Source organism: Manacus vitellinus, unplaced genomic scaffold (genome assembly GCF_001715985.3).
Source record: "Manacus vitellinus isolate BGI_N305 unplaced genomic scaffold, ASM171598v3 scaffold_28_pilon, whole genome shotgun sequence".
Lineage (NCBI taxonomy): Eukaryota > Metazoa > Chordata > Aves > Passeriformes > Pipridae > Manacus > Manacus vitellinus.
Genome location: NW_021940122.1, coordinates 2,417,471 through 2,444,666, shown reverse-complemented (window position 1 = coordinate 2,444,666; position 27,196 = coordinate 2,417,471). Strand labels below are relative to the sequence as shown.

The window sequence follows — 27,196 nt, the reverse complement described above, 5'->3', positions numbered from 1 at the left end:
TATAAGCTAGCAGAGGGTTTTTTGTAGACTGTTATTCAGTCAGTGTGCTAAATTATTCTTCAGCTTCTATTATGCAGAAATGGCCGAGTTGAGCAGGGATGGGAGTGGGGTGGAGGGAAAGCCTAGCATCAAGTAGTCTTCAAAGCAACATGTCTGAATGAATCTTAGCACTGTCCACAGCCAATGCAAGTGATGGTAAGGGCTAGAAAAGCTGATGCAATGGTATGCTATTTACCAATCATGCTCCCTCTGGTTTCCGTGGAGGGATGAGAAGTGAATTTCAGGCTTGGTCCCTGGGTAGCTAAGGTCAAATATGAAAAAAATCTTGAAACAATAAGTGACATCAGTCTTTAGATAAGGTGATTTTTGGCCCTTAGCATGTCTGATGGATCTAAACTTACTTTAGATTTCTTGCATACACACTTCTAATTGATTCTGTGGTGGCCTACTCCATTCTTCATCTTGTGGGTTTGGGTTTTTTTTTTTTTTTTTTGATACATAACATCTAATTCTGACGCATTTATTACAAGGCCAGCTCTCTGCATCTGATTTTAAAATTCTATCCAATAGCAACAGCTGACAGCAAGCCTCTTCTCCTTTACTCTTTAGTTTGGGTGTTTCAGATAAGTCTTTTAAATAAAGAGCTGCAAAAGTCCAATATTATTTTGATACAACATGCAGACCCTTTTCACATAAATGGTATCAAAACACTTTCCTGAACATGATCTATAAATTTGTATTTTGCCCAGGGATCACATTTTTCCTCCAACTGCCACAAAGATACTTTGATAGAAACAGGCTTACAGAAACTGATCATCCTTCGGCAGAAAATGGCTTAAAAATTATCTTTATGCTTTTCTGATAGCATTTTAATGAAAAAACAAACTCAGAAAAAAATCAGATTCTATTAGATCCCCAAGACCACCATTTCCAATACAGATATTATGCAGTAAGCATGAAAGAAACATGCTCTATCTCTATGGGCAGTGTTATATGAAAAACTGAACAGTAGGTGTTCCTGATGTTAAGAACACTCATGACTGATTAAAGTTGAAGGCCAAGTAGTAAGAAATCTAAGTAGCCCAATTCTTTACATCAAAAGAGAATTCTGTAGTAGTTTGGCAAGAATAATGCCACAGAGAACAGTAAAGCCATGCCTGACTAACTGCTAAAACTCTTCTACCTAATGAAGATAGTTTGATTTGACCAAAATGACCTTGGAAAAATGGAGTTCTCAACTTCAAAAGGAAACAAAAATATGGTATTCATGCAGAGGCAGGATAACTGTCAGCACCACCCTTGGAGTATTAGCACAGCTGCATCATGTTTGTGTTCAGTGTGAATTCTGCAGTAGATAAAAGCTAAGGTTTGCTACATTTATCTGTAGTGAGAAACTAAAAGAATGTGGGCCAAAAAACCTTAACAAGTAAGACTAGAGAAAACATGAATAGCGTATGTGTATTGTAATAAGCTAATCTCCAGATGACAAAATATGTCAATGCTCATTTACCCCATTTCACTTGGTTCATCCCCGGAAAGAGAATGATGTTTGATAAACTGATATTATAAAATATCACTTGCCTAAATCATGCTAGCATGAGCAGAAGCACAGACGAGAAACTCACAGCAACTCTCTACTATTTTTTAGGATTATATTCTGGGAAAAATCTCATGGCCTAATACAAATGCATATATTGTGCCTAAGACCCTATATTCTTCATAAATACATGGGGAGAAGTGATAAATTATTAGCAGAAGTAACTGTAAAAATAACCTTTAACGCCAAAAAGCTGTAATGCAGCGGTCTTTTGAATATTAGAGACTACTTAAAAAAGTTATAACAGGAAACAAATGTTCAAACAACAAATGTCTTTAAAAAGTGCGTACTAGCTAAAGAAAACCATTCCCTCCTCAAAGGATAGCTGTTATGCTGACAACCCAAAATTCATCAAAGCCTGACAGTTTCCTTTCAAGTGCTAAATTCTGCCCCACACTCCCCATCACAACCCTTCAGTAACATGATACGAGCCTGAAATAGCCGGATGGAATCAGGATCACTTACTTGAGGCCAAAACTGCTGGACACTCACAACTATTACAAATAACATGAAGCCTTAATGACCAAATGAAAGACCACTGGAGGCAACATTAAAAATATGGGACAAATAAACATCAGAATAATATCACTTATATATCAAGAAAAACAAAGGATAGGAAATAAAATAAATGCAATTTACCAGTCTCTCGATCTGACATTTTTGCAGATGTGGAAGTTTGGGGAGTGGAAGTAACATGAAGAAAGTCATGGGAGGCTGGAAAAAAAATTGTGGCTTATTATTTAAATAATACATCAACCATCGCACCATGGGATCACCTGCAACCGTGGATTTGATGGTTTAGACTACAAATAATGAAATAAAGAACTGAAATAATAAATAAAGAATTGAAAAAAACATAAAAACATATTCTGTAAAATGAGCAGAATTTTAAAAAGAAAGGTTAATATGCAAAGAAGTGTAAAAACACATAAATATGATGCAAAAAATTCAATGGGATGACATAAGTTAAATGGAAAAAATTCCCAAAAGGTTAGTAGAAATGCAAAAAAACACCTGAAAAATTGCAAAAAAAACGGGCAAAGGGAAGAAAAAAGGAAGTAAATTTATGAAATGAAGACACAGAAAAAAAATCCAATTAAAAAATTAGCAAAAATAAAAGAACAAAAAGTGATTAAGACATCACCACGCAGGGAAAGAGAAAGGAATATTCTTAGCCCAGCCAAATTTGTATGCTTTGTTATAATTACAAGTAATCTAATTTCTCCACTGTAAAAGCAAGAAAGTCAAAAAATTACTTTAAGTAAAGGAAGGTAAGGAATGTAATTTCCCTGAAAAAGACCATGAAGTGCATGACATATCTCAGCTGATATAAAAGCAAGACTGCTACAGACAAAAGTACCAAGGTATTTCATATTGTTCATTCCACTTTTAACTTGGACTCTACTTCAGATTTTAGGTTTACCAGCCTGCTCACAAAATGCTTTGTTACCACACGGGCCACAAAGTAATGCCAGGACACAGGACTTGTCTTGCATACCTGCTACTGTGAAAGAAGCTCTTGCCAAAAGCACCTCCACCCATTGTTGCCAAGTGCTGTATTCAATGATTGAAATAAATATGGCTTTTCACATATGTCCTTTACATCTCTACACTTACACTTTACCCCAAGAGAAATAAGTTTGACTAAAAGCACAAGATCTCTTGGGACAATTCCCATCTTGCATCATTACCAGACCTGCAAAGAAATATCATTACCACCAAACGCTGCTGGTGTCTTCAACCTTGAAGAAACATGCCATGATTCACCAAAAGCTGTAAAGAGGCATCGAGCTTAAAACCCTAACATGACCTCAAAAGCAGCAGCAGAGCAGAGCGTTCCCATGCCCAGGTGATGGCAATGTAAAGCCATGGGCAGAAGACAACCAGCCACCTTGAAAGTCAGTGAGGAAGCAACAAACAGCTGCACCCTTGGACCAGGACTCCCTGAAGGGTGGTTGAACTGCTGTGCTGTCCTCTTGTGCCAGCCCCGATGGGATTTGCCTCTGAAAAATGCTGTCATATTGGAACAGAGAAGGCAAGACCCGCTCCCAACACACAAAGAAGCAGGGGGATGGAGCTGAAGGCAAGGTGCAATCACGTGGTCTCTCTGCAAGATGTCACATGCTTCCTGCAGAAAATACTTGTCAGCAATGGAAAAAGCATGAGATCAAACAGCAGAATTGCAGAACCAGCAAGCCAGCTGCCAAGCTCTTCATCTTGTCCATGGGAGATGAGAAGGATGCCAGGTGGTTTGGGGTGAGAGGCGTGATGGGGAGCGAGGGAGATGGCAGACAATGGACAAAGAAGAGGTTTGCTAGTTACCCATCACAGTTTGCTTGGTTGCCAGGGAGGAAGGAGTGGTGGACTTCAGCCTTGGTCTTCGAGTAGCTAAGATCAAACACAAAAACCATCTTCAGGTCCTCAGACAGGCTGCTGTTGCAGGGTCATATCAAGACAGAGCTACAGAAAAGGAGACATGGCCCTGCTTGGGCCAGGCTCCCCTGTCACAGCATCACTCTCTGCAGTAGCAGGATTGCTGTCTTTCAATTGGCAGAGGTGGCCCAAGGTGTCAAAGGAAACCTAGAAATGGAACCCCAGAAAAGGCCACAGAAAGCTCACATGTGTAACAATTTCTAATAAGGAGCCATGGAGGTCCAACCACATCATTGACCCCACATCTCAGGACATCAGCACATCAGAACAGGCTCACCACTGTAGGGAAAAGCATTGCCAAAGTGATGCAGGAAGGAAGGGAATGGCTGGCTATTTACCCATCCTTGTGGTTTCTGGTGAAGCAGACAAGGTCGATTCCAGGGCTGGTCTCTTGGGTGCTACAGTCAGACATGGAAATGATCTTGAGATATCCACTGAGCCTTGCCACAGCAGTACAAGCAGCATCAATTCCCAGCCCCCAGATATCTGTATTTAGGGTCACACATGCTTTTTCCTGGCATTACCTTGTGACTCAGTGATCAAATCAAGAGTCAACTGTCTTGTTGTGGTTGCAAGTATCACAATAGTCCTTGAATCTCAGTAACTAAATGGCTCTCTATCAGCATAAAAATGCCTGTGTCTAATTCACCCAACCCCTCCTTACATGTCCTTTAAAGATGTAATTGCATACATCTAATTGCTAATAGTAATTGCATAGTAACATGAGAACTGAGAATCACATCTTTGTATTTAGAATTCAAGGTCTGATCTCACTTTTCCCAACAAGCAACAAAATCCTTCATTCTATGGGTCAGAAATTACTGTCCCTGCCACTAATAAGGGACAGTGTAGAGAATTTCTCTATCTGTAGAGAAATGCTTGCAAATAAGTGACCAGTGAAAACATTTCTGCATTATTCTAGCACATCTTACAACAACTTAAACTTGTACAATCTGACATCTCTTCGCACACTGAAGGACATGTAACTTCACTGAAGTGACTCCCTTACACTCTCTTATCCTGATCTTGCACAAGGAAAATGCACAACTCAATACATAACCCAGTGTTAAATCTACAGTATATATATATATATATACTTATCAGCACTGCTCACTTTTGCCCATTTCTTTGGACTTGGCTTCAGATGCAAGGGAGGCAAGACTTGGTGACAGTTTATAAACATGCACAAGAATGAAGTTGCTGGTAATAAGGAAGTGGTGCTTAGTGATTCCTCTGGAATATTTTGATAAACCCAACCTTTGGAAATGGAAACCCTTTGATTCAGTTCCCTTCGACTTGATCCTTTTCTAGTAACATGCAATGACTCACTAATCAAATAACTAACTTGCATTTTCCCATGGTTAAAATCTCATGGGGTTCTCTTTTGAACAGCAGATAAATATTTTTTCCACCTATGGAGATGCTTTTGCATTCAATGTACAAAAGGAACAAATCTGACATGTTAACACTAATTTAACTACTCCTAAAAATGGGTCTCCATATAGACACACACAAAATTCTTTACAAAAAACCTGAACAACAACTCCACAGGACAACCTAGCTAATTGTTTACCAACATAAAAAATTTTAGTCCTATCATTCCAACATTTCTTTTCAAATTTCTCAAATGTTGCAGCAGACACGACTGGTCTCTCTCTCCAGTTACACTTTCATACAGAAGAAAACAGAATTTCTAAGACCTCCATTTGGCAAAGCATTGCTGTGTCTTTTGCGAGACTGACTAGATGTCAGGAGAACTACAATGAAGAGAGAGGTAATTACCAGATGAGATTGGTGGCATTTCTGGTATGCCAGATGTTGTGGATCTTGAAGGAAGAGTCTTCCTTTCACCTAAATCTGAAAAGATAATCTTGTGTTAAAAGGCTTAAAATTGCCTCAAGAGCTACTTGGATAGCACAGGACTCAGCAGACAAATGTTGCTTTGTTAAGATGGAAGAACAGGGAAAACTGTGTGCAAATCAGCTAACATTACTCTGTGTCGTGGACTGGTAGGCTGGTGTAGAAGTTGATGTGAAAACCAGGTGACCTAATTATTCATACTAATGAGAATTCTTGTTACTGCTTAATAATCTTAGCACATTATGAGTGGTAGATAGTAAGAAAACACCTTTTGATCCAGAAAACAGTCAGTGGGCCTGCTGATAAAAACATGAACAGTATTGGTGTGCCAAGAACCAGTAGATTATTCAGCATAGAATTTAGCAGACTATGGCTGCATTGGTCAAAGAAGACTTGGGCAATAAACTGCTTTCCTTCCCCCTTCACCTCCTTCTACCCCTTCTCCATTGCCCTCACCTCTTAACTTCTTCATGCTCAAGAAATGCTTAAAAAGCTTAAGCATCCTCACATACCAAAGACTACAGGAAAAACAACCTATCTCCAAAGCTATAACTCAAAGTATAGCTTAGTTAGAAAGCTCTAGTCTGAGATGCCATAACTTTCTTATTTTAAGGCAATACACAGGAAAACTCACAGCAAAATGTTTATGAACACTGAAAAACTGACAGAAAGCAAGAAAGAAGAAGAAAATCTTATCCCTAAAAAGTAGCATATTTTACTTGACTGTAATAGTCTTAAGTTTTGCAAAATTTAAATCTTTTCTTAATACAGCTATTTGATCAATACTGCAGTATTCTTTAAGCTACTTGCAGTCTTTCTACAAACCTGTGTGTGCCTGGTCCCAGGAATGATGATGCCGACACAGAATTTGAAAAAATAAAACATAGGGCAACACCCAAGGCAAGTAATATGCAACAGTTGTCTGAAATTGTTGACACGGAAGCAGTAATAAACTTTTTGGTACCAACCAATCAAATGGGCATGCTTCTGAAATAATATTATTATAATTTGCCAGTGCCTGGTATTTCTGAAGATGTAAAAGTTTGGGGAGTAGAAATAATATGAAGAAAGTCATGTGAAGCCGGAAAATAAAAGCAAAAATTCTGCTGTATTTGACAGCTCTATTCAAAACAATCCTGTTTTGAAGTGACAAGAACCATCCTGAAACAGGATTGTATTCTTTTATGAGTTGACAAAACCTCTGGGTAATATTTAACGCATTATGTTCCACAGAAAGGTAGAGTCTGAAATGTACAATAACCAATTGTGACTTGAAAATTATTTCCAAGAACATGCACTAATAAACAGATACATAATGCAATTAATGACCAAACTGTTCTCAGAATCACACAAAAAGAAGTTGAAGTATAGAGTTAAAAAAGAGAAATACAAGGCTATTCAAAATAGGAGAACAAATTATAAACAAAATGTAGCAAACTGGGACTGCATGAAATTTTTGTTTAGAGCTCCTAGGATCAGGAAAGAGGATATAGTGGTGTTGAAACTGGAGAAGGGAAGAGGATGACAAAACAAGAACTGGACCAAATGAAACATATAAACTGCCTTTTGTCAGATGTGTAATGGTGGACAGCTGCAATCAATGTCCCCCTCATTAATGGATAGAAATTTTCGAAGTACCAAGACAGTGTCTGAATCTTCAATGATATGCTTTTATAGTGCTATTTTTGAAATCTGGGCACTTAGATTTATGTCTAGATTTACACAGAAAGGCTAAAAGAAGAGCTACAGTTTCAAAATATGTTGGATTTTCTGAAGTTTCCATTCATCTCTTGCAACTCTGAATATTTCAGTAAAGCAGGATATTCCACTTACGAATCTCAGGTGTGGACAGACCTATTTAAATTTGATATTTACAGTAAGTCTAATTTAATTTTAAAACTGAGAATTACATGCTGTTGCCAAATACGGAAAAACCTCTGAACTACTAGTTCAGTATTTCATATAAAATTTCTTTAAAAAATCTGATATTTTGATGCAGCACTTTCATACCTACAGTTATTCTTCCTTTATGTCAAACTAAACAAACTATTTAATGAGAGGCACTATGTCTCCTCTAAAAATTCCTAACTGTCAGGAGGATTAACCTTATGAGAAACCATTACTGGATCTGGTTGGTTGGACTTCTATGGTACCAGGTGGTTCGGATCCCGAAGAAACAGGCTGTTTTTCCTCAAAAGCTGAAAAAAGAATCTGAGCTTAAAATGCTGAGAGACCCCGTGACTTGATGGATTAGCTCTGAATAGCTTAGTGAAGGCTGTGCAATTCCAGAGCAAAGCTAAGCAAGATGGTAGACGGTCTAAAATGAGACATGAGACAACTGCCATGACAACAGGAGATGATGGCTGGCAATACAGTTCTCTGGCCTGAAATGCAAGTTCCACATGCCTGAAAGGACTCTCACCAGCAAGGAATTCTAGGTAAGAGCTGCAGCTCTACAGAAAGACAGGTATTGACAAGATATGACAACACTTTCTTTAAGCAGTTTTTTAGCCAATAACAAACAAGATTTTCAGCTGGTTACACAGACACAAGAATGGTGAATAATCAGCTCTCTGTGAGTGTTGATAGCCGAGGTTCTAAAGCAGATCTTAAGATTACCATTTGCAGATCTACATGATGCTAAGATAATGGGAAAGAAAAGTCATAAAACTAATCTGCTAATTACCCATTTCCATCTCTCTGGCTTCTGCAGAAGGTAGAGTTATGGGTTTCAAGGCTGGACTCTGAGTAGCTAAGAGCAAACATGAAAAAAATTTTTATCATTCCAAGACAGACAGTCCCCTTACAAGTGATACAAAATCTAATTTCACCCACTGTAACTAGAAAGTTTTTGTTTGGTTTGAAGGTCTTTTTGTTCTATTAATTTTTACCCCATTCATATTTTGGCATGCGTTATCTAATCAAGCTGAATCCATATTACTTAAGCAGTTCTTATTCACAGCAAGGCAGCTACAACCCAAACACATGACCTTTAATATTCACAGCACTTGCAGGTCTGTACAAACTGGTCACTATTACATTATGTACAACTTTTTTTAAAGGAGTTGTAATGGGAAAAGATAAGAAAAGAGTAGTACAATGAAGCTAGTGAAATAATTGTGAAACATTAGCAAACAGCACCTTTTATCTGTTATCTGTAATGAAGACTATTACAAAGTACTTCTGTTTATTTAACTTTGAAGTATGGATAAACTGAAGTGTGCTTTAATGAAAACAGAGAATCAAGATGGAGTTGGGCATTCTTACCTAAAAGCCATTGTGAACAAATTTTCACCATGTGCAGGTTTTGCTCTACTGTCCTGCTTCTAAGAAACAGATCCTATTCAGTGTGTACTGGCCAATAAGTACTATTCTTTCCAGTAAACTCATCTGCACCAGTCCCTTATGCCCACTTAGGTTATAATGTATTTGAAAATTTCCATCTTTATTTTTAAGTGGTGTTTATCAAGTTGAGTTTTTTTGAAAAGCAGTCGTGCCTGAATTTAAAATTTAAACTTCTCTGAATGCTTGAGATTGTAAAAACATTGAAATAAGTAGGTGTGTGGTTCATTTCCAATGTAGGCAATATAATATGAATATATGCTAAAACGTGAACAGACTTTTATTTCATATGTTGGATCTGCTTTCCTATTTATTTTCAATCCATTTTATCACATTAGCAATTATAATTTCAGGTTACTATCCTGATATAGTTGGACTCAGAAGTTGGACCAGATGACCATTGTAGGTTTGCGACTGGAACCACTCTGGTCTATATTTGTAGTTAAGAAAATAATACCAAAAGCCATATGATTCACAGCTTTTGGTAAAAGTTTCCATTGATCCATTCACATCCAGTAAGAACTATGAGAGATTTCTCAAAGGTATCAGAACATTGAAGGCATGTTAACAAAGCTATCTTTTCAGAAACATTTGAATTCAAAATATGCTGACCACACAGGAAGTTTATAAAACAAAGGAGGTATCTCCCTCTAGCACAATCAAGATAGAAAAAATAAAGGAAAAAAAAAGTCTTCAGGGGCACTAGGGCAGAATATAGGTCACAGGCACTTGAACTTCGTAAATTAAATTTTGCTTTCCTTGCTGATTTTATAACAGCAGGAGATCGAGGCATGCAGAGGCACGGTGCAGAGAAACCTCCTCTGAATAACCACCCCCTCACTCCTACAGAATATCTTTGACTTCAGTATTGACTTCATAGACACTCCAGCTGACCCAGTGGCTGGGCCCAGCCTCACACAATGAACTCCTTCTTTTGCTAAGTGAAACTAATGGAAGATAGCAGAACAAAACCAGAATAAATACTTGAATGAAACACGTATTTTGCCTCTGTTATTATTATTCTACCTTTGCCACTGAGACAAACATAGGATTGTGTTATTATTCCCCAGCAGAAAGCAAAAGTACTTCACATCACTTTACAGGATCACCTTTTCAGATTTTCAGCTACTTTTATAGCAAATAGGTTATTAAATCATCGCGTTTCTCTTTTTCCAGTGCTGTCTCTAATTGGATTTAACTGAATGTCTTTCACTACAGTAAAAATAAATGTCTACCCCCATCCCCTCAAATATATCTGGAAAGGAGCTGTCAAAAAAATCTATCAAATTAAGAACAAATTGTGAAGATCATATTCATGTTCTTGAGAATCTGTTTCAAATACACATTTCAAGAACTAAGAGATGTTTCTGGAAATTACTTTTAAATTTGGCAGACTACATTATGCAAATGTATGCTGTCTAAATAAGCCAGCACTATTCTATGATAACTTCTTGACTAATGCTTAGTGAAATATAAATTTATCTGATTAATTTGATTAAAGGACACTACAGGTAACTAGTGTAATAGCTGTTAATACAGAAAGCAGCAACAAGCAGTTGTTTGGGTAAATTTGGCTATACAAGCCTGTTATGAAAACAGGGGTCTTGAGAAAGGAAGACACAGGTTATGATGTAGAAGAGTAGAGGCATGAGATGATAAGAGATGGAGACTGGGCATGGTACTGGACACCCCATGCCATAAACAGCTCAGCAATGGTCAGTTGTAAAAACTGCACACCTGGAGCTGGATAAAATTAACTTTAGGGATAACAACAAGAACACAGAAATAGTATCTAACATACACAAATGGCTCCCTAAATGGTGAATTCAGATCTAAGATGTCTCTCAGCAGAGGAAAGAAAGAAAGAAAAAAAAGAAAGAAAGAAAGAGAGAAAGACAGACCATTCAAGTTTCCATTACACTAAAAATAAATTATTAACGTTATACACATACATATGATATTCATATATTTAAATATATGTCTATACAAACATATATACATATAAATGTGTGTATATATATAATATACAACATAAAAACCAGAAAGGAATGGTGTGCTTCCTCTTTGCCCATAAGACTTTGACCACAACATTTTGACCCTAACACAAGTAAAACTATTTTGAAAACGTGAGCATAACCATGCTTTCTTAAATATCAGGACTTGTCCTGAAGTTCATTATCAAACAACCAATGAATCTAATTTATCGATACTTAAACCACAACAACATCCACAAATTATGGCAGTATTTTAATCAAGTATACAAGTATTTGGCAAAATACATGAAAACCCACAGAACTGATGTTGACTGGAACAACACTCCAACTTTAAATATAGTCACTCTCAGAAGCTTATAGGGCTCTCCCAAGAAAATAATGAAACTAAGTTACACAGTTTTACATAAGTTTTATCCTATAAGTTAACCCATATATCCTCATGAGCTTCTGTCTGTCTTAAATGAAGCATTAATCTGTCAAAGCAACAAAGCAAAACCAGGCTTAGAATGAAAAAAGGAATTTGTAAGTTTTGTGAAGATAATTTTTCACTAATGTTTAGTCACATCTACAAAGAAAGTAATTACCACGATCTGTCAATGGAGTTTTTGGAGCATCGGAGATTCTGGATCCAGAAGGAAGTAGCTGTATGTCATTAGAAGCTATGATAAAAGAAATAACCAAAATTTTATTTGATTAAGAATACTACAAGACACCGTATGGATCTATATTTGGCTTATAAACCACCCACTCCTGAAAACAATGCAATTCAGTAAAAAAGTAGAAGTAGTTCCAACCTAGGAAATAAACCACATGGATTTGTCACGTGAAAAGGTATGTGGAATATGAAAGATACTATTTTTTCCCTATTGTTATACAAAGATCCATCAATCACAGGAATTTGATAATGAACCTGTATCAGTAATTGTGACCACCTAGTTTGAAATTAATCAACGATTCACCTTGATTGAATTTCATATTTTCATCTTTAAAAGTGTGGCAAAAACAAGGAAGTTTGAGTATGGTTAAGAAAAGCTGCATAAAAGTTAAAATGAAAATTAGATTGATAGTTTAGCTTCAGTAAATTCTGGAAATCTCCTTGCAACTGTAAATGAAAAAAGACAAAATTGAGAGTAGGACACTAACATGAATCAATAGGATTTCATAAAAATACATTTATTGAGAAACATTAGCTGTCCTCTTCATGGGAAGATCTGTATTTCAGTCCTGCAAGTGTTCCTGATCCTTCCTTTTATAATACATCTTCCTGTATGGAGGCCACCTGTACTTTAGAAAAATCTAACCAAAGTTAAAAAAAAATAAATGCAATCTCAAGTTTAGATTTGTCTTCATAATTTTACATGGCTTGGATTTAAAAGTACAAACAATAAAATCGGCATTAGAGAATTTAGAATTCTGAATGCCAGAAGTAAATAGATACTGCTCCAAATCACAAAACTAACAGTACAACATTGAGACAAAAAAGTGAAAAAATCAGTAGAGTTTTTCTTTCCTTGAAGGTAAATGCAATTATATCACATGTAATATAAAATTGTCCTTATGTATGTTGATGTTGCCTAGCACTCTTGATGTTACCTAAATGAACATGTCACCAGAAGAAAATCGGAGAGGTAGTTATTTCAATTCTATCACTGAGGATAATTTTACAGATGGAAGTTTTATGTTATGTCAGCCATGCAGATCACATAGACAGAAAGCATTAATTTGAAAAATAAAATTGAATCACCCAGTAAAATCTGCAAAAGACACAGTTCAGCCAGAGCTAGACGTATCCTGCTTTATATTTCATTCCAGTGTGAATCACTGGAAACACAAAAGGAACCAGAATTTTTTAATTAGTACTTCCTTTGGAGCCAATAGAAAGGGGATGCAGCAAGTAGTAGAAAAGTTCTGCTGGAGGTGAAAAAAGCATCTAGTGAAAAAAGAAGGTAAAAAGCAGCAAAATTAGTTACCCGGTATGTTTTGAGTTTGCACCAATTTGGGTTTAGGCGTTGATTTAAATTCTTCAGGTCCATGTGTTTTCTCAGCCTGAGCTAGAAGAAAGAAGCTTCATTTAATTTAGAATCTCTCTACCCTTCTCTTTATCTACTGCCCAAAGCCCACTGCTTTCCTTGCACCATTTTATGTCACCTGATTAAAGTAATTTCTACAGTTGTTTGATTCCATCATGATTAATATTTAATTTTGTTTTCAGTTGTGTCTGTATGATTTTTTGGATTTATTTTGTTACAGTTTCATATAAACAAAGGAAAATGAGAATCACAAAGATTTCCCCCGTTATTCTGATGTTTTGTTAATCCTCCTAAAATAAAAATTATCATGAAAAGAATAAATATTCACCTATAATACCTCATCTCTTTCATTTTTCTAGTAGTAATATAATGGATTTTGATTTCCATTCATTCTTCTAATTCTACATCTTCAGAGTAAAGCATGGGCAGTTTATTAAACAGTCATTAAATGTACCTAAACTGAACCACTGGTCATGTTTTAATATATTAGTGCATAACTGTACTCTTCCAGAGTTTCACATAACAATTGATTCCAATGGTAAGTAAGTCAAGATCACTTTCATCTTGCTGGAGATCCCATGGGCATTTAGTCAGTGATACAGTACACACAACTGGTCATCTCAGATCACAAATGACAAAGCTTATGGATATGGAACACAGAATGGCAAGGCCTCAGCCTTGAATGTGGCAAGAGCATTATTTCCTTCCACAGAGCAAACTGCACAGTAGTTAGTACATGTTGGTAATTAGAAGAGATCATTAATATCGGTGATCAGCATCAACATAGCATTGGTTTTAGTATCCATTCAGTTTAATAAAAGATCCCTTTCTTTTGAGACACAATAGAAGACAGTTACTTTTGTTTTTCCAGCATGGTCTCCATGCTTTTTCCATAATCTACTGAATTTCCAAATTCAATTTGGAATCATTATCTGTAATCCATAATCCATAATCAACTAATCTTCCAAGAAGAACTGATCATGTAGGTTTATAAGCTTCTTATTTCCTTTCCTGAAAAAACGTGCTGTTTTCCATGTTCTAAATACGGCTACAACAATTATACTATTTTCTGGTTTGGAATATGGTACTTTTCAGTGCCACAAAATCTGAAATCTTTACAGATGCTGCCTTATTAGGACCCAATTCTGCTTCTAAATCAGTTACAGTGCTGTTACTGCCATCAGTGAAAGGAGGATTCATTCTACAGAGAAGTTAAAGCAATTTATCTCTATGAAACCTGTGGGAGAAAATTCATCCATAAGAGACACTGAAGCAACAACTAACAAACCCATACCTCAGAAGTACTACAGAAGTTAACATTTCTCATTGGTGAGATGTAATCATGAAAAAAGCCCAAACAATTCCACACCGAAAGCAAATACAGAACTTACTATGCTTTGGATTTATTTTTAGAGGTCAGATGGTTTGCGCTCGTATGGAGCATGTCTTGTCAGCTAAATTATCTGAACAAGCTGAATAAGATAAAGCATGCCTAGAACTGAGACAAAAGAAACAAAGTTCTCCTCAGTTTTGCACAGAACATTGTAGCCATGACATGAAAAAAGAGCAGACTTTTTCGTGGAAAAAGATACAGGAAGTAGAGAACTTAGGCTCTGAAAGCTAAGTTAGAGAAAAGAAAAATGCCGCTGACTTTTCCAGGGCACCAGGTAAACGAGGTTTACTGTACTGGTTCAAGTGTATCTACAAAGTAAAGTGTTAACACAACCAAGAAAGGTAAGTTACCTTACTATGACAGCATAGAGTACAGCAAGAATGCACTTCAACAATATATTTCCTCTAACTTCTCTTAACCCTCTCTTACTCCACAACAGCAATTAAGATATTCTGATGAAAGTAATACTCTCACTCTTAGTATACCACATAAGCACAAGGGGAAGTCTTCAGGGGCTGGAAGAAGAGGCCAGAAGGAGCACAGGAGGAACAGAACTTGGGAAACATGACAACAAAGGAGTTATCTCAACTAAACATCAACCCTAGTTAATGGATTCAGAGGTGGTACTTTTTATTTCTAACCCATTCCTTATTTCACAAATCGAATTTGCTAAATTTCTAATAGAATCCCTTACATAAAGAAATAACTAGCTTTTTTTTTTTTAAAACTACTTCTTCCACGTCCCTGGCAAATGTGTTCATAATTCTGAGTGTTGGTAGGCTCCAATTTCCCCATGAATTTAATAAAAAGACTTGCACTCTATTAAATGGGAAGAAAAAATGTTGCAGCATTTGAGATATATTAGACAACATTTCAAAGGCTGAAGAAAAAAAAAGCACTATGAATTTGTGCTGCTGTGTTAAGAATAAAATAATCCTGAGTGGAAAATATCATAACAAGCCTGGCAAAAACAAGAAATGAAAGAGCTTACTAACAGTCTTTCCATGGAAGTGCATGCCAAGGGAGGGGAGGCTGGAAATTAAGAAAATGATGGGATGCCTGGTTGACAAATACATTAAAAAAAATTACTAAACTGTATCACATGACAAAACACACCCTTTGATAAAGACACAGTGCAATGCAAGAACAGTCTTCAGACATCCTGCTTGCTGAAATACTTCAAGCTCCATTTTTTCCTTCTAGCATAGCTGATGACACAACAGCTGCAACAGCACAGAGCTCCTTTCAAATCAGTGCTCTGTTGCCACTTCTGGCACCAGTCCTTAAACCTTCCACAGCAAACAATTACTATGCCTTACTCAAAGAATCCAGTATGATTTTCAAACAGCGATATTTGAATGAAATATAATTAAGTAGATCCTATCGCTAAACTCAATTAATTATGCTTATATATTAGACTGTTTCTCAAATGCAACCTTTGTAACAGGCTGGGGCTCAGATCTCTTGTTTAAGTTACTCATGAAAGCCTGGCTCAAATGCTTAAGTATTCAAGTTATTTTTCCATATGCCACAGCAAGACAGAATTATACTCAAAGAACGTCTTCCTTTTAGAGGATTCACTTTCATTTCCCCCTTTCCTGACTTTTTTTTTCCTCTTTAACTGGAACACTGTAATCGTAATTAATGCATTCTTTCATGTAAGTAGTGTGACACACTCTTATTTTAATATGAGGCACTGGTGCTGAGAAAACAAATAATGACTGAAAGGAATGGTCATGGGAAAAAAGGACATGGAAACAAAATGACAAAGGAAGCATGAAATGGAAGATGAAAATTATTCTAAAAATTTTAGTAAATAACTATTCGTGTGATGGCGATAAGAATGTGTTTAATTGTAATAAATGGATAATAAATTCTTACAAAAAATAGACAGTACTTGCCAATAATTACCATGTATAAGACAACACATCATCCAACTTCATAAACATACAATTCTGTGCAAAGTCTTGAGATGACAATGTTTATGGTTAGAATTACTACATAAACATAACTACAGAACACAAAGGAAAGGAAATAGAATGAACCAATTCTCTCCTTCCCAGGTGCCACATTTCATTAAAGTCAGTTTGTCAAGGTGTATCACAAGAAAACTCTTTTTGTCATTCTTCACAATTTCAAGATATCCAGCACCCCACAATTTTAATTCTAAGGGGTTTTATAAACCTCATGATTGTATCATCTGAAACTTTCCTCCAAATTTAGATTCAGATTTTTGTCCAATTCAATAACTCAGTGTTACCAATTCAGCTACACTATCCTCCTGTTTTCCAACTACTGACTTTAACTGCAGATTGAGAAACACAAAGATGGATTTAATATTAGTTTATATATTTGGCAAATATATTACACAGAGTTTCTAAAAGTAGACTTTTCATTACCTGGAAGGGACTGTGGGGAGATTTCTTGAACTTCTGGTGTTTTGGATTCAGCAGGCCATATTCCAGTTTCATTCTGAGCTAAAAGGACAAAAACATTAGAGAGTAACTGCAAACATGTATCTACTCTCTTCTACCACAGATCTATTTCTGTCCCACTTCAGTCTGACAAGGTAAGCCAACATGGATAAATGTGGCTTATTACAGCTGAATACCTTTAGGAACCAATGAACTTCCACTGCACAATCAGTACAAGCATCTATCTAGTTATGCTAAGCACATGCATTTGTGGGTTTTTTTGTTCATTAAAAAATACTCTAAGTACAAAATTTACAGAAAGGATTTAATGCCTTATGAATCTTTACTTTCACAGTGCAAAATGGTTTCCAGTGTTTTTCATTTTTCTAGCATTTGAGCTAGACAGTAAAAATGTTTTTCAAAATTAAAAGATGCAATATAGTTCTAAGTGCTATACAAGAACAGTCTAATAAAATTTCAAATGCAATGGAATTGTCATACTAGCCATGTCCTTGTTTTCCTTGATATTACTTCTAACAATTACAGTGGTATGACAGTAGCCTTCTATTCCAACAGACATAAAGATATTTCAGTAGTGGATACAGGGAAAATTAATTAATTGAATTAATTAATTTTTATTTTAATTAATTTTTTTTTTTCCTGGACTACTAATATTAAAACAGACAAAAAACCAAACAACCCAAAACCTCCAAACTGTAAGGTTTTTGACTAACTTAAAAGAAAGAAAAAGTACTTTGAGAATTCTTTTTTTTAAATTTTGTGATACATTGATTTTTCTAAATAATACAGAATAAAATAGTTTCAGTAAGTCAGCAAATCAGAATTAGTCATGACTTCACACACAGCATAAGCTTTACAGTTTTTTATTTTAGACATACACCATTCTCTGGCACCACTGGAAGATACCTGTATAGATTTAGACAACACACAACATAATTTTTTGTCAATTATTTGATATATTTATATTATTTCTCAGAGTATTTTTGCTTGGCTTTTTACAATTACTCTTCTCTGGTTTACAGTCCTTTGAAATTCAGGAGTCCCTTGTGTGAATATCCACGCACTTCATGTTCTTTGGTAAGCAGAACATAACAAAGCATCACTTGTCTGCCCTGGTTATTTTCTCAAAGATGTTTGTGTAACCTGCTATAGAGAGTGGCTCCAAACTGGCATCACACCAGCTACAAATTTTAGACATAGAGTACTCAGATTTAGAAGTCCAAGTTCTACACTCAGCCAGATGAGCAAGTTGGACATTTCTAGGACAAGTGAACTTACCTCTGTCTTTTTCCTCATCTTTTGCTCATAGTCACATTCTGCAATTTTTACTGTGCAAACTACTGAACCTTATGACCTATCTATAAAAAAAGCATCATTTTTCTGCAGAAAGATATAATTTTAGTGGTAGAAAATGAAAACAAACATAAAAGTTCCAGATACTGCAGTTTATAACTGATACCAGAGGTCTTAAAACATGGTTTTCTAAAAGTAAGAGTTATGAAGAATGGATTTGTCAAAATATGTTCTACTGAGTTTGTTACCTGTACATTATATACATGTTAATGCTAAGGTAGTAATGATAAAGAGCTCATTTTCCATGCTTGATATTCAAAGAAAGTATTAGTAATCAAGTTAATGTGTGATTAATGTTATTATCATGATTAAAAACTCTTAATGCTCTGTAATATAAATACTGCAATTATGTTTCTACACTTTGCTTGAATTTTCAGTAGCCACAGACGATGTGAAAAATATTTGTGTGTCAAATGCTGGTAATACTAATTTTTAAGGAATTCAACCTCAATATAAACATATTCTTACTCAAACACATTAAAATATTATTCTACTGGGTAGCTCTACCCTCGCATGTATCAATATCTTAACAGAAACAAGCTCTGCTGTTTCCCCCCTGCAGAGCAAGCCATGCTGAGAATGTGCCATGGCCTGCAATGGAATGACAGAGTAAATTAAACAAAGCAGAAATAAGAAAAAAAAAATCTGATCCAGTTGTTTGAAGTTTAAATTAAGTATTAAGACTAGTCAAGCCAAAAGCCATCAGCTCCAGAACTCTGCTCAAGGGATCTGTGAAAGATGTACTTGGGGATTATCAAGGTTTTTAAATATAGCTTTATTTTCCACAATTATGCTATTCAAGGATGATGATGTTAAATGAAAACCCCAGTTAATGTTTTTCCTCCAGGTTTCAGGCATGTTCACAAGACACTCATGAAACCTGTACTGAAGAGTTCTAATTTCTGGTTGCCATTTTTAATGAATTTCATTACAGAAAATAAATAAGAATTTCTTCTTGAAGCACCTTAAAAAACCTGTCCACCTGTTTTAAATTAGGCAAATTTCTATGAATCCTTTTAAGTCCAAGCTAATTATTAAATATAAAATAGAAAAAAAAAAGTTGAAGAGGAATAAAGGACTTTTCTGCTTGCACACATCATCTCACATCACTACATTTCTGATACTGTTCACAAAAAATAGAAGTTTAATTCATTTCTGCTTACCCAGTTTTTTCCTGGATGCTGGAGATAAGCCATCTATTGTGAGGAGAGGAGAAAGTTTCTGCTGACTTTCATTGAGGCCTGGAACAATAAGGTGCACTACAGAGAAAGATGTGTGCCATTAATTCCAAAAGAGATGAAAATACACAGTCTGCCCTTCAAGATATGTGAGCAACTACTACTAAGCCACTGGGAGTTTAATCTGAGTATCTGGGAAACGATTTGGTCCTATTCTGTAATTATCACTCCCATTTGATGCTATTTCCCCTTTACACCACTCACTGTACTATCACCATTTCATGATTAATCAGAGTTAAAAACAACTTGATACTGGAACATACAACCCTGGAGTACATAACATCACAAATGCTGGGACATTCTGTCTTGTGTGCCAAGAAGACCCAACACCAAGCTGGATTAGTAAGTATATGTTTGATTCTCATCAGTATATTAAAACACAAAGTAAAATAATGCAAAGTTATGCAGTTATAGAAAATATTTCCATATATAAAGGAGTAAACACCCTCCTGAATCCAGGAATAAATTGGTCCCAAGGTGCATGATGCAGTGAGCCTTTCGTGTCTACTTCAGGCAGACCAGTAGTTAGCCACACTGAACACTATATGACAGACTTTCCCCTGTTTTCATGTTCTAGGCTGATATTGTGTATTCTCATAGGTCAAACAAGAACATAAAACATGAAACTGAATAGCTTGGAGGGTTATGCCCTAGATCTAACATCAAGTTCTAATTGCAAGTTCCCTACAGTCTAACGTATCAGTACAGGTTTGTGTCTCTAGATGGTGTGTTATCATGCTGCCTTAAAAGATTGGTAAGAACAATCCCTCATCTCAACAAGATCTTTGCCTCAGAACTTCACTTGAAGTATAAAAGAACTTGGCTTAAACAATGACACTATTTTCTTTTAAATACAAAGACAATGGAATGATTCTATTTCGCTTAAGCTACAACACTCTTGAACCATCTGTACCACCATAAAATGTAACAAATGCCGTCTGAACCAGCTGCAAAACACCCTTTGGTATGCAAGGAAAGAACTATCAAGGTCAAGGAAATTAAAAGCATTTCAACCAAGTTCTAATTTTCAACCAAGGGTTAACAAAAATGATAAGAATTCTTATAGTCACCTAATATTGCTCCGGGGAGAGAAGAACTGTCTGGTGTTTTTGGCTGCGTCCGATTTTGAATAACTGTGGAGACAACACAGGCATGTGAAGCTAATTTTAAAAAACTCAAAATGAGAAACAAAACCACACCGGAAACAAGCCTCAGCATTCTTAAAACCTTCCCTCAACTTAATATTTGCAGATGAGGACACCATAATCATCCTTTCTGTACTCACATTCAGTTTAAGAGACTGCAAACTATGTTTCCTCTACACTGTCTCTTCATTGTGCATCTCTTTCCTATGACATATCAATTTTAGTGAAAAATGATATTCTATGCTTATGTTATTATAGGGCCAGCTGCAGACCATCTCATTACCCTGACATTCATTTTCATCTCAAGTTACTCTTGCAGAGTCTAAGGATAAATTAAAGAAAATATACAAACTTACCTTGTTTGATTATTGTGACTGGGACCAATTTCTTATTATCACTCAGTATAAGCTGAGAAAAGAGAAAAAAAGAAAAAAAAAAAGCCTTGGGATAACTGCCATGATAGTAATTGAACTTTCTGAGTAATAAAAACAGAGGGCTCTAATCCAATACCGCGCCTGTCCCAAGTTAACACTGGATATGGCTCTGGCCCTAGTCAGTGATGGTTACACTATCACTTCAGTTCCCACAGGCTAGTGTGGTAATACTGCATTTTGATCTCCTTCTTCCAGCTTGAGATGTTTTGCTTTATAAAAACACAGTATTTGACAGCTTAGGAATCCCCAATCCTTTTTTCTCTTAGGAATCTCTTGAGCACTCACTGGAAAGTAGTCCAGAAAGCTAAGAAAAGCTGAAATTTAACTACAGCAAAACATCTGAAACAGATGCAATTACAAATTTGGTCACAAGATACAAATATATTCCCAAGAATACTCTATTTAGAACAAAAACTATTCCAGAACCAGGTGCACATTTGTAAACTATCAGCACTCTTGGGTGCATAGCCTGCTTAAAGTAGATTAACTCAGAGTAATTTCATTTGGTGAAATTATTTCCAAAGTATATGTGGTCAGTCACCCCTGTGCTTCTTACATTTTTTCTTGCTAAATATTTGGACTAGTCTGCTGTTCACTTCTCTTTGACCCAGATTACTTCCTGCCTAAGTGTGAATGCTTTCAATTATATTGATAGCACAAAAGGAACATGTGAATAGACCCACATTTATTAAAAGAAAGAAAACAGCCAATATCAAAATTATAAATTAGTATTTGTAACCATACATAAGGATTAGGAACAACTTCTGAAAGCTTAATAATATGATCAAGAGATGAGATGAGGTAAACTCTAATGCCAGCAATATAAAAATGCTAAATACTTTAAAAGGAAATTTTTTTCAGTTATATCTGAGTTGCAAGAAAGAAAATGACTCAAACAATCACCTTTCCATGCTAAATGTATATTGCTAAAGTCACAATCAGATAATGTTCATTTTGCACTTTATGATATCTGGTCTACTCCATATGAAAGAACACTTTCATAAAAAAATCAGCATTCGATGGCAAAATGTTAATTACTTACCTAAGAATAACTATTTTTGTTCTGTTCTAAATAATTTTGAAAAGCTTTAAAAACAGTTGTTGAGTACACATTAAACACATACCAAAGTCTAAGAAGCTGGAAGAAGGCCGATCTCCACAAGCAAGATGAACCATTCATCAGGGAAATGGATGGAGGCTACTTATTCTGTGAAAACCATTACTTTCTGCTACCTAATACCAGTTTTGCATTGGCATGAACATGATCTTAAATTAAGTGGAGGTTTCAATCATTGTCATTAACGAAGGATGGAAGAGTCTTCCTTTTTTATTGCTTATGTTTTTCCTTTTTTATTAACAATTTCTACATTTCTATTTTGTCTTCTAGAAAAAAAATTGTATTGCAGATGAGCACCTTCTGAAGTAGCCCTACTCTTCACGTGACTAGCAAATGGGATGAAATGTATTTATCATAAGAAGGTGCTAATTTTATTGTATTTCTCATCGGAAACCTTACAATCAAATAAACAGCTCTGAAGTTGTAGTGAGAACTTGTGTAACTCCACTGCAGAACTTCTAATCATAATTATTACCACTAAAAGGTTCTTGTACTGAGAAGAGCATTCTTTCTTTTTTGAATAATAATGGATGACTGTAATGACAGCAATATAAAAATGCCAAAGACATTTAAATACATTCAAAATTTAGTTTTTCACTCAGGAACAAATCCTTGACATGAAATCCTTGTTCCCCACCTGTAGTAGTTACACAGCTCACCTGCATCAAGCTGTAAGTGCTGCACTTGAAAGCTACCACCATGTTGTCAAAGCTTTCTTCTCAGTCTTCAAAAAGTGAGTACTTTAGATATTTCTATGTCTAGTAAAATTTATTACTTAGACAAACTATTTTGGAAACATCAGCCCATCATCTGTAGGAATGGCACTATCAATCGTATTTTTCAGGCAGGGAATATAAAGCATATCGGTATTAGGAACATTAGTAACTAAAATGATTGCTGCCATCATGAAAGAAGATGGCAAATAAGATATTCCTAAGGTATTTCTGAGGAAAATTAGAGATGTAAATTATACCACAAGTCAGACATCTTAACTTCTGACCATATAAAAAAGGTGTATTGCATCAAGGACTGCAAGTCTCAAACCTTTTGTGAAGCGACACATGGCAACACTGTTTGAAGAGACACTTGTTCTTTCTCTGTTACATTCCAGTACTTCAAAAAGCCAAAACTAACTGGCATACACATAAGATACTCCTCAAGGAAGGATCACGGTCAACAAGGATTGAATAAGTTTTGGAAGAGTGAGAATGTTTTCTTCTGCAATTTAACAAATGGTAGAAGCTGAGTCCTTTTTGGCTGGAAAAATTGAGGAGGACGCCACCTTTCAGACTGATATTATGGAACTACAGGAACCTAATCAGACAGAGGAGGAAATAAATTTTTACTGCATTCTCTCTGCCCTACCACCACCCATTGTTTATGAAGGGAAGAAGAATGACCACCTCTAGAACTCTCCTTTTCTTCTGCTCTCTCATTAATTGTAGCTCACACAGCCTCAGGAGCTTGGACAAACCTAAAGAATGAAACTGCCAAAAGAAACACAAGCTGATGTGTGACCAATGTTGAAAGGGCAGAATGACTAGATAGATCAGTAATGTTACTTTAACAAACAGCCTTTAAAAATGTCCTCACAGAGAAGAGTCAGGACGATGCTGATATGAGTCAGTTGTGTCTTTGGAGCAAAATAAGGCACAAAAAAAACTTGGCCTAAATAACACTCATTCTGTTTTTTCAGCACTGAAACATACCCCACCTAATGCTGTGGAAACAGGTAATAATGCACACTGAAGAGCAGGCCACTCTCTGCTTCCCGGCCTTAGTTTTATGGCTTTTTCCACTGCTACAGTGAGAATGATAGAAGACTTTTCAGAATAATCTGTGGAATGTTTTCGTGATATTCCTGTGGAGGGTGATAAAGGAGTTCTGCTCTGGAGTTAAGCCCTGTGAGACTGACTAAAAAGACTGGATGTTGGCTCTAGTCCTCCCTTCTTGCTTAAGCTGTGCAAATATTTGGAAAACTGTTTCAGCTCACTTTCTCAGGACTTCTGCATAAATAGAATCGCTGCTTCCACAGAAGCAGCATAACAGTCAGGGTCCTGGCACATAGGGTTTGCTAAGAGGAGCAAAGGAACTCAGCTTGCACTCCATATGCCAGATTCAATTACCTGGTCTTGGGCTGGCCTGTGTAACTTTGAAGACCCTTATGGGACCAATTGGAAGAACAGTAAAGTTGACTTCCATCAACATAATGAGATGTCACCTTCCTGAATGTCTAACCACCTGCATCTATATTACTCATTTTCTCTTGAATGTAAGACATGACTATATTTCCAATAACCTAAGCATTATACTGCTCTAACTCTCTATATAATGCAGTAATTAATGTATTATTGTCCTAAATGAATGTAAATGGCCTCAAGTTGCATCAGGGAGGTTTAGATTAGACATTAGGGAAATTCTTTTTCACAGAAAGGGGTATCAAGCATTGGATAAAACTACATGGGGAAGTGGTGGAGTCACCATCACTAGAAGTGTTCAAAAAATGTGTGGATATGGCACTTGAGGACATGGTTTAATAGTAAACATGGTGGTGGTGCTGGGTAGACAGTTGGACTTGAGGATCTTAAAGGTGTTTTCCACATTAATGATTCTGTGATTCTATTCATCCCTAATTATTCATAGAAGAAACTGTGTAATGAATTGTGTTTTGATTCCCAAAGGAATTCCAGGTCTGATAATTACAGACCATTTACAGTATTGTAAAATATGAAGAACAGACAATGAGAAACCATACATTAACATTTCCTACCATGAAAACTCTTGGAAAATCTGAGACAGAAGAGAATTGTGAAGAATGGTTTGTTCCCTTATAATAATTAACACTCATGACTTCACCCTTTAACATATCTGAAGTAAGAAGGGTTTCTACAACTTTTCTTGGGAAGTTATCCCATAGTCTACCTTAGGGATAGTACCTTAAAACAAAACAAAACAAAACAATCTCCAGAAGATTAGATGCTGAAACGTGCCCTTTGATGAAAAATTAAGGAATTAAATATGAAGAAACCATTTAATCTTATAGTAGAACAGGTAATGCTCAAAAGTCATGAAAAAAATGTTTATTTTTCACTGTATTAAAATAGTCTAGTAACAGGTTCAATCTAGAGAGCCTTCATTTCTCCTTCAGCTTTTGGAAGTAAAAAGTATCCATGTATGTGAATCCATGAACATATGAATCCATCTAAGCTTGCTGGCTAGCACTTATGTCAAATGCCAGATTTTTTATTTATTTATGTATAAAAATCATCAAATGTTTTGATGAAACAGATAAATTCTACCTTGCCTCATGCAAGGATTTAATGAACTGTCTAGTAATCTTGATGGGCAAATTAAATTGTGCTTCCCAGCTTCCTCTGGTTCTGCAAACACTTGCCTCACACATGGGAACTACCAGTGAATTTAAAAGGATGAATAATGTTTTAGAAGATCTGAGTAAATACAGGATTACTCTATAAAACCACAGCACCAGATTATCACAACATTTACTGACCATAACAAATATCACAGGTTAACAAACCTGACTACTACAAAGGGATAAGTAAATTTTAAGTTTAGAATCCACACACAGGAACCATCAGCTTTATCTTTGTTCATTTGGAATAAGTATATCATTATTAATAAATAATCATCTCAGCTACCATTCTTAATCATTTTGTCAATCCACACATATAAACACTTCTCCATACAGTTATCAGGTCTTAGATTTAACAGACTGGTTTTTTTATATTGGCAATTTGTGGCCTTGATAATGTATTTCTTTATTTAACAGAGAAGAAAAAATTTTTGATCATACAAATCACAGATCTGGCATAAAAAATAAGATTGTTTTGCATACCTGTGTTTGGGAATTGGGTACCAACTTGTACATATTCTGGAATTGCCCATTTACTTTTTTATCTGTTTTGACAGAAAGATAAATAAATACACATAATTACATTTTTTTTTGTCCAGAGCAAAATAAGCCAAGTTTATTCACCTTTTTCAATAGCTAGGAAAGTTAGGGGGCTTAACTACAAGCTTGTATAAAACCAAACCGTGGAACAATTTTATTTTGTCCTGTTTCTTCAGATCAATTAATACATCTGCAAAGTCTTTTGACAACAAGGAAATCAAATGTAATCTTCTTGTTCTACAAGAGAGCTGAAGTGGTCTTTGAGACTTACTACTCCTTGGTAAGTCAGAGATGCTTAAGAAGATTCCTTAATAAAATTAATATAACCACAAGACTAATTTGCAATTAACAAACTTGAAAGAGGAATTTCTGTATCCCATCTGTAAGGTTGGTACTAGGACTGACTAAAAGCAGCTTGTTTTAAGGTCTCCAGTATCAAGTATGTTTTTAAGTATGCTCTTCTAAAAAATTACACATTTAGCACTGGCAATAGAGAGTAGATATATCACTTTTCTTTGGGTCTGAAACGGTTTCGTTTATCTCAACATATGAACATATAACCCATAGCTTTAAATGCTGAAAGGTTTCTCTTAGGCTTTTCCTCTTAGTTTCTTAGTATCAAAAGCTTCTTGTGATGCAGCTGTTAAGTTCAGATGAAAAACAGTCCTGCTAAGCACCTCTTCTAATCTAGCATAATGCTTCAAATTTTGTCTATATCTTCCACATTTACACTTTTCTGCTCCCTCTGTAACAATAGGTGTGCAAACAAGAGTAAAGCTATATATTGTCATATTTGTTCACAATTGCATCCAAAACAGATGAGCAATAGGAAAAAAATTCAACTCTAAAGAAATATCAATTAAGATACATTTGAGATGGAAAAAATCTTTCAAAGCGCTTGATAGTTTTAAA

The 27,196-nt window shown here is 35.7% G+C and overlaps 1 protein-coding gene across 2 annotated transcripts in view; it reads right to left on the bottom strand.

Moving 5' to 3' along the window:
* ABI3BP (ABI family member 3 binding protein) overlaps positions 1 to 27,196 on the bottom strand; it is a 142,074-nt gene that overhangs the window by 70,432 nt on the left and 44,446 nt on the right. Inside the window, exons 6-18 of one of the 2 annotated variants that reach the window (XM_029960708.1) lie at positions 26,228 to 26,289; positions 21,177 to 21,228; positions 20,746 to 20,808; positions 19,601 to 19,696; positions 17,049 to 17,126; positions 13,197 to 13,277; positions 11,811 to 11,885; positions 8,577 to 8,642; positions 5,813 to 5,887; positions 4,369 to 4,428; positions 3,920 to 3,985; positions 2,237 to 2,311; positions 236 to 301 (exon numbers count right to left, since the gene is read on the bottom strand). In XM_029960708.1, the coding sequence (XP_029816568.1) occupies positions 236 to 301; positions 2,237 to 2,311; positions 3,920 to 3,985; positions 4,369 to 4,428; positions 5,813 to 5,887; positions 8,577 to 8,642; positions 11,811 to 11,885; positions 13,197 to 13,277; positions 17,049 to 17,126; positions 19,601 to 19,696; positions 20,746 to 20,808; positions 21,177 to 21,228; positions 26,228 to 26,289 (915 nt within the window). The remainder of the gene's footprint in view (positions 1 to 235; positions 302 to 2,236; positions 2,312 to 3,919; positions 3,986 to 4,368; positions 4,429 to 5,812; positions 5,888 to 8,576; positions 8,643 to 11,810; positions 11,886 to 13,196; positions 13,278 to 17,048; positions 17,127 to 19,600; positions 19,697 to 20,745; positions 20,809 to 21,176; positions 21,229 to 26,227; positions 26,290 to 27,196) is intronic. The other variant, XM_029960709.1, reaches the window with a different exon arrangement.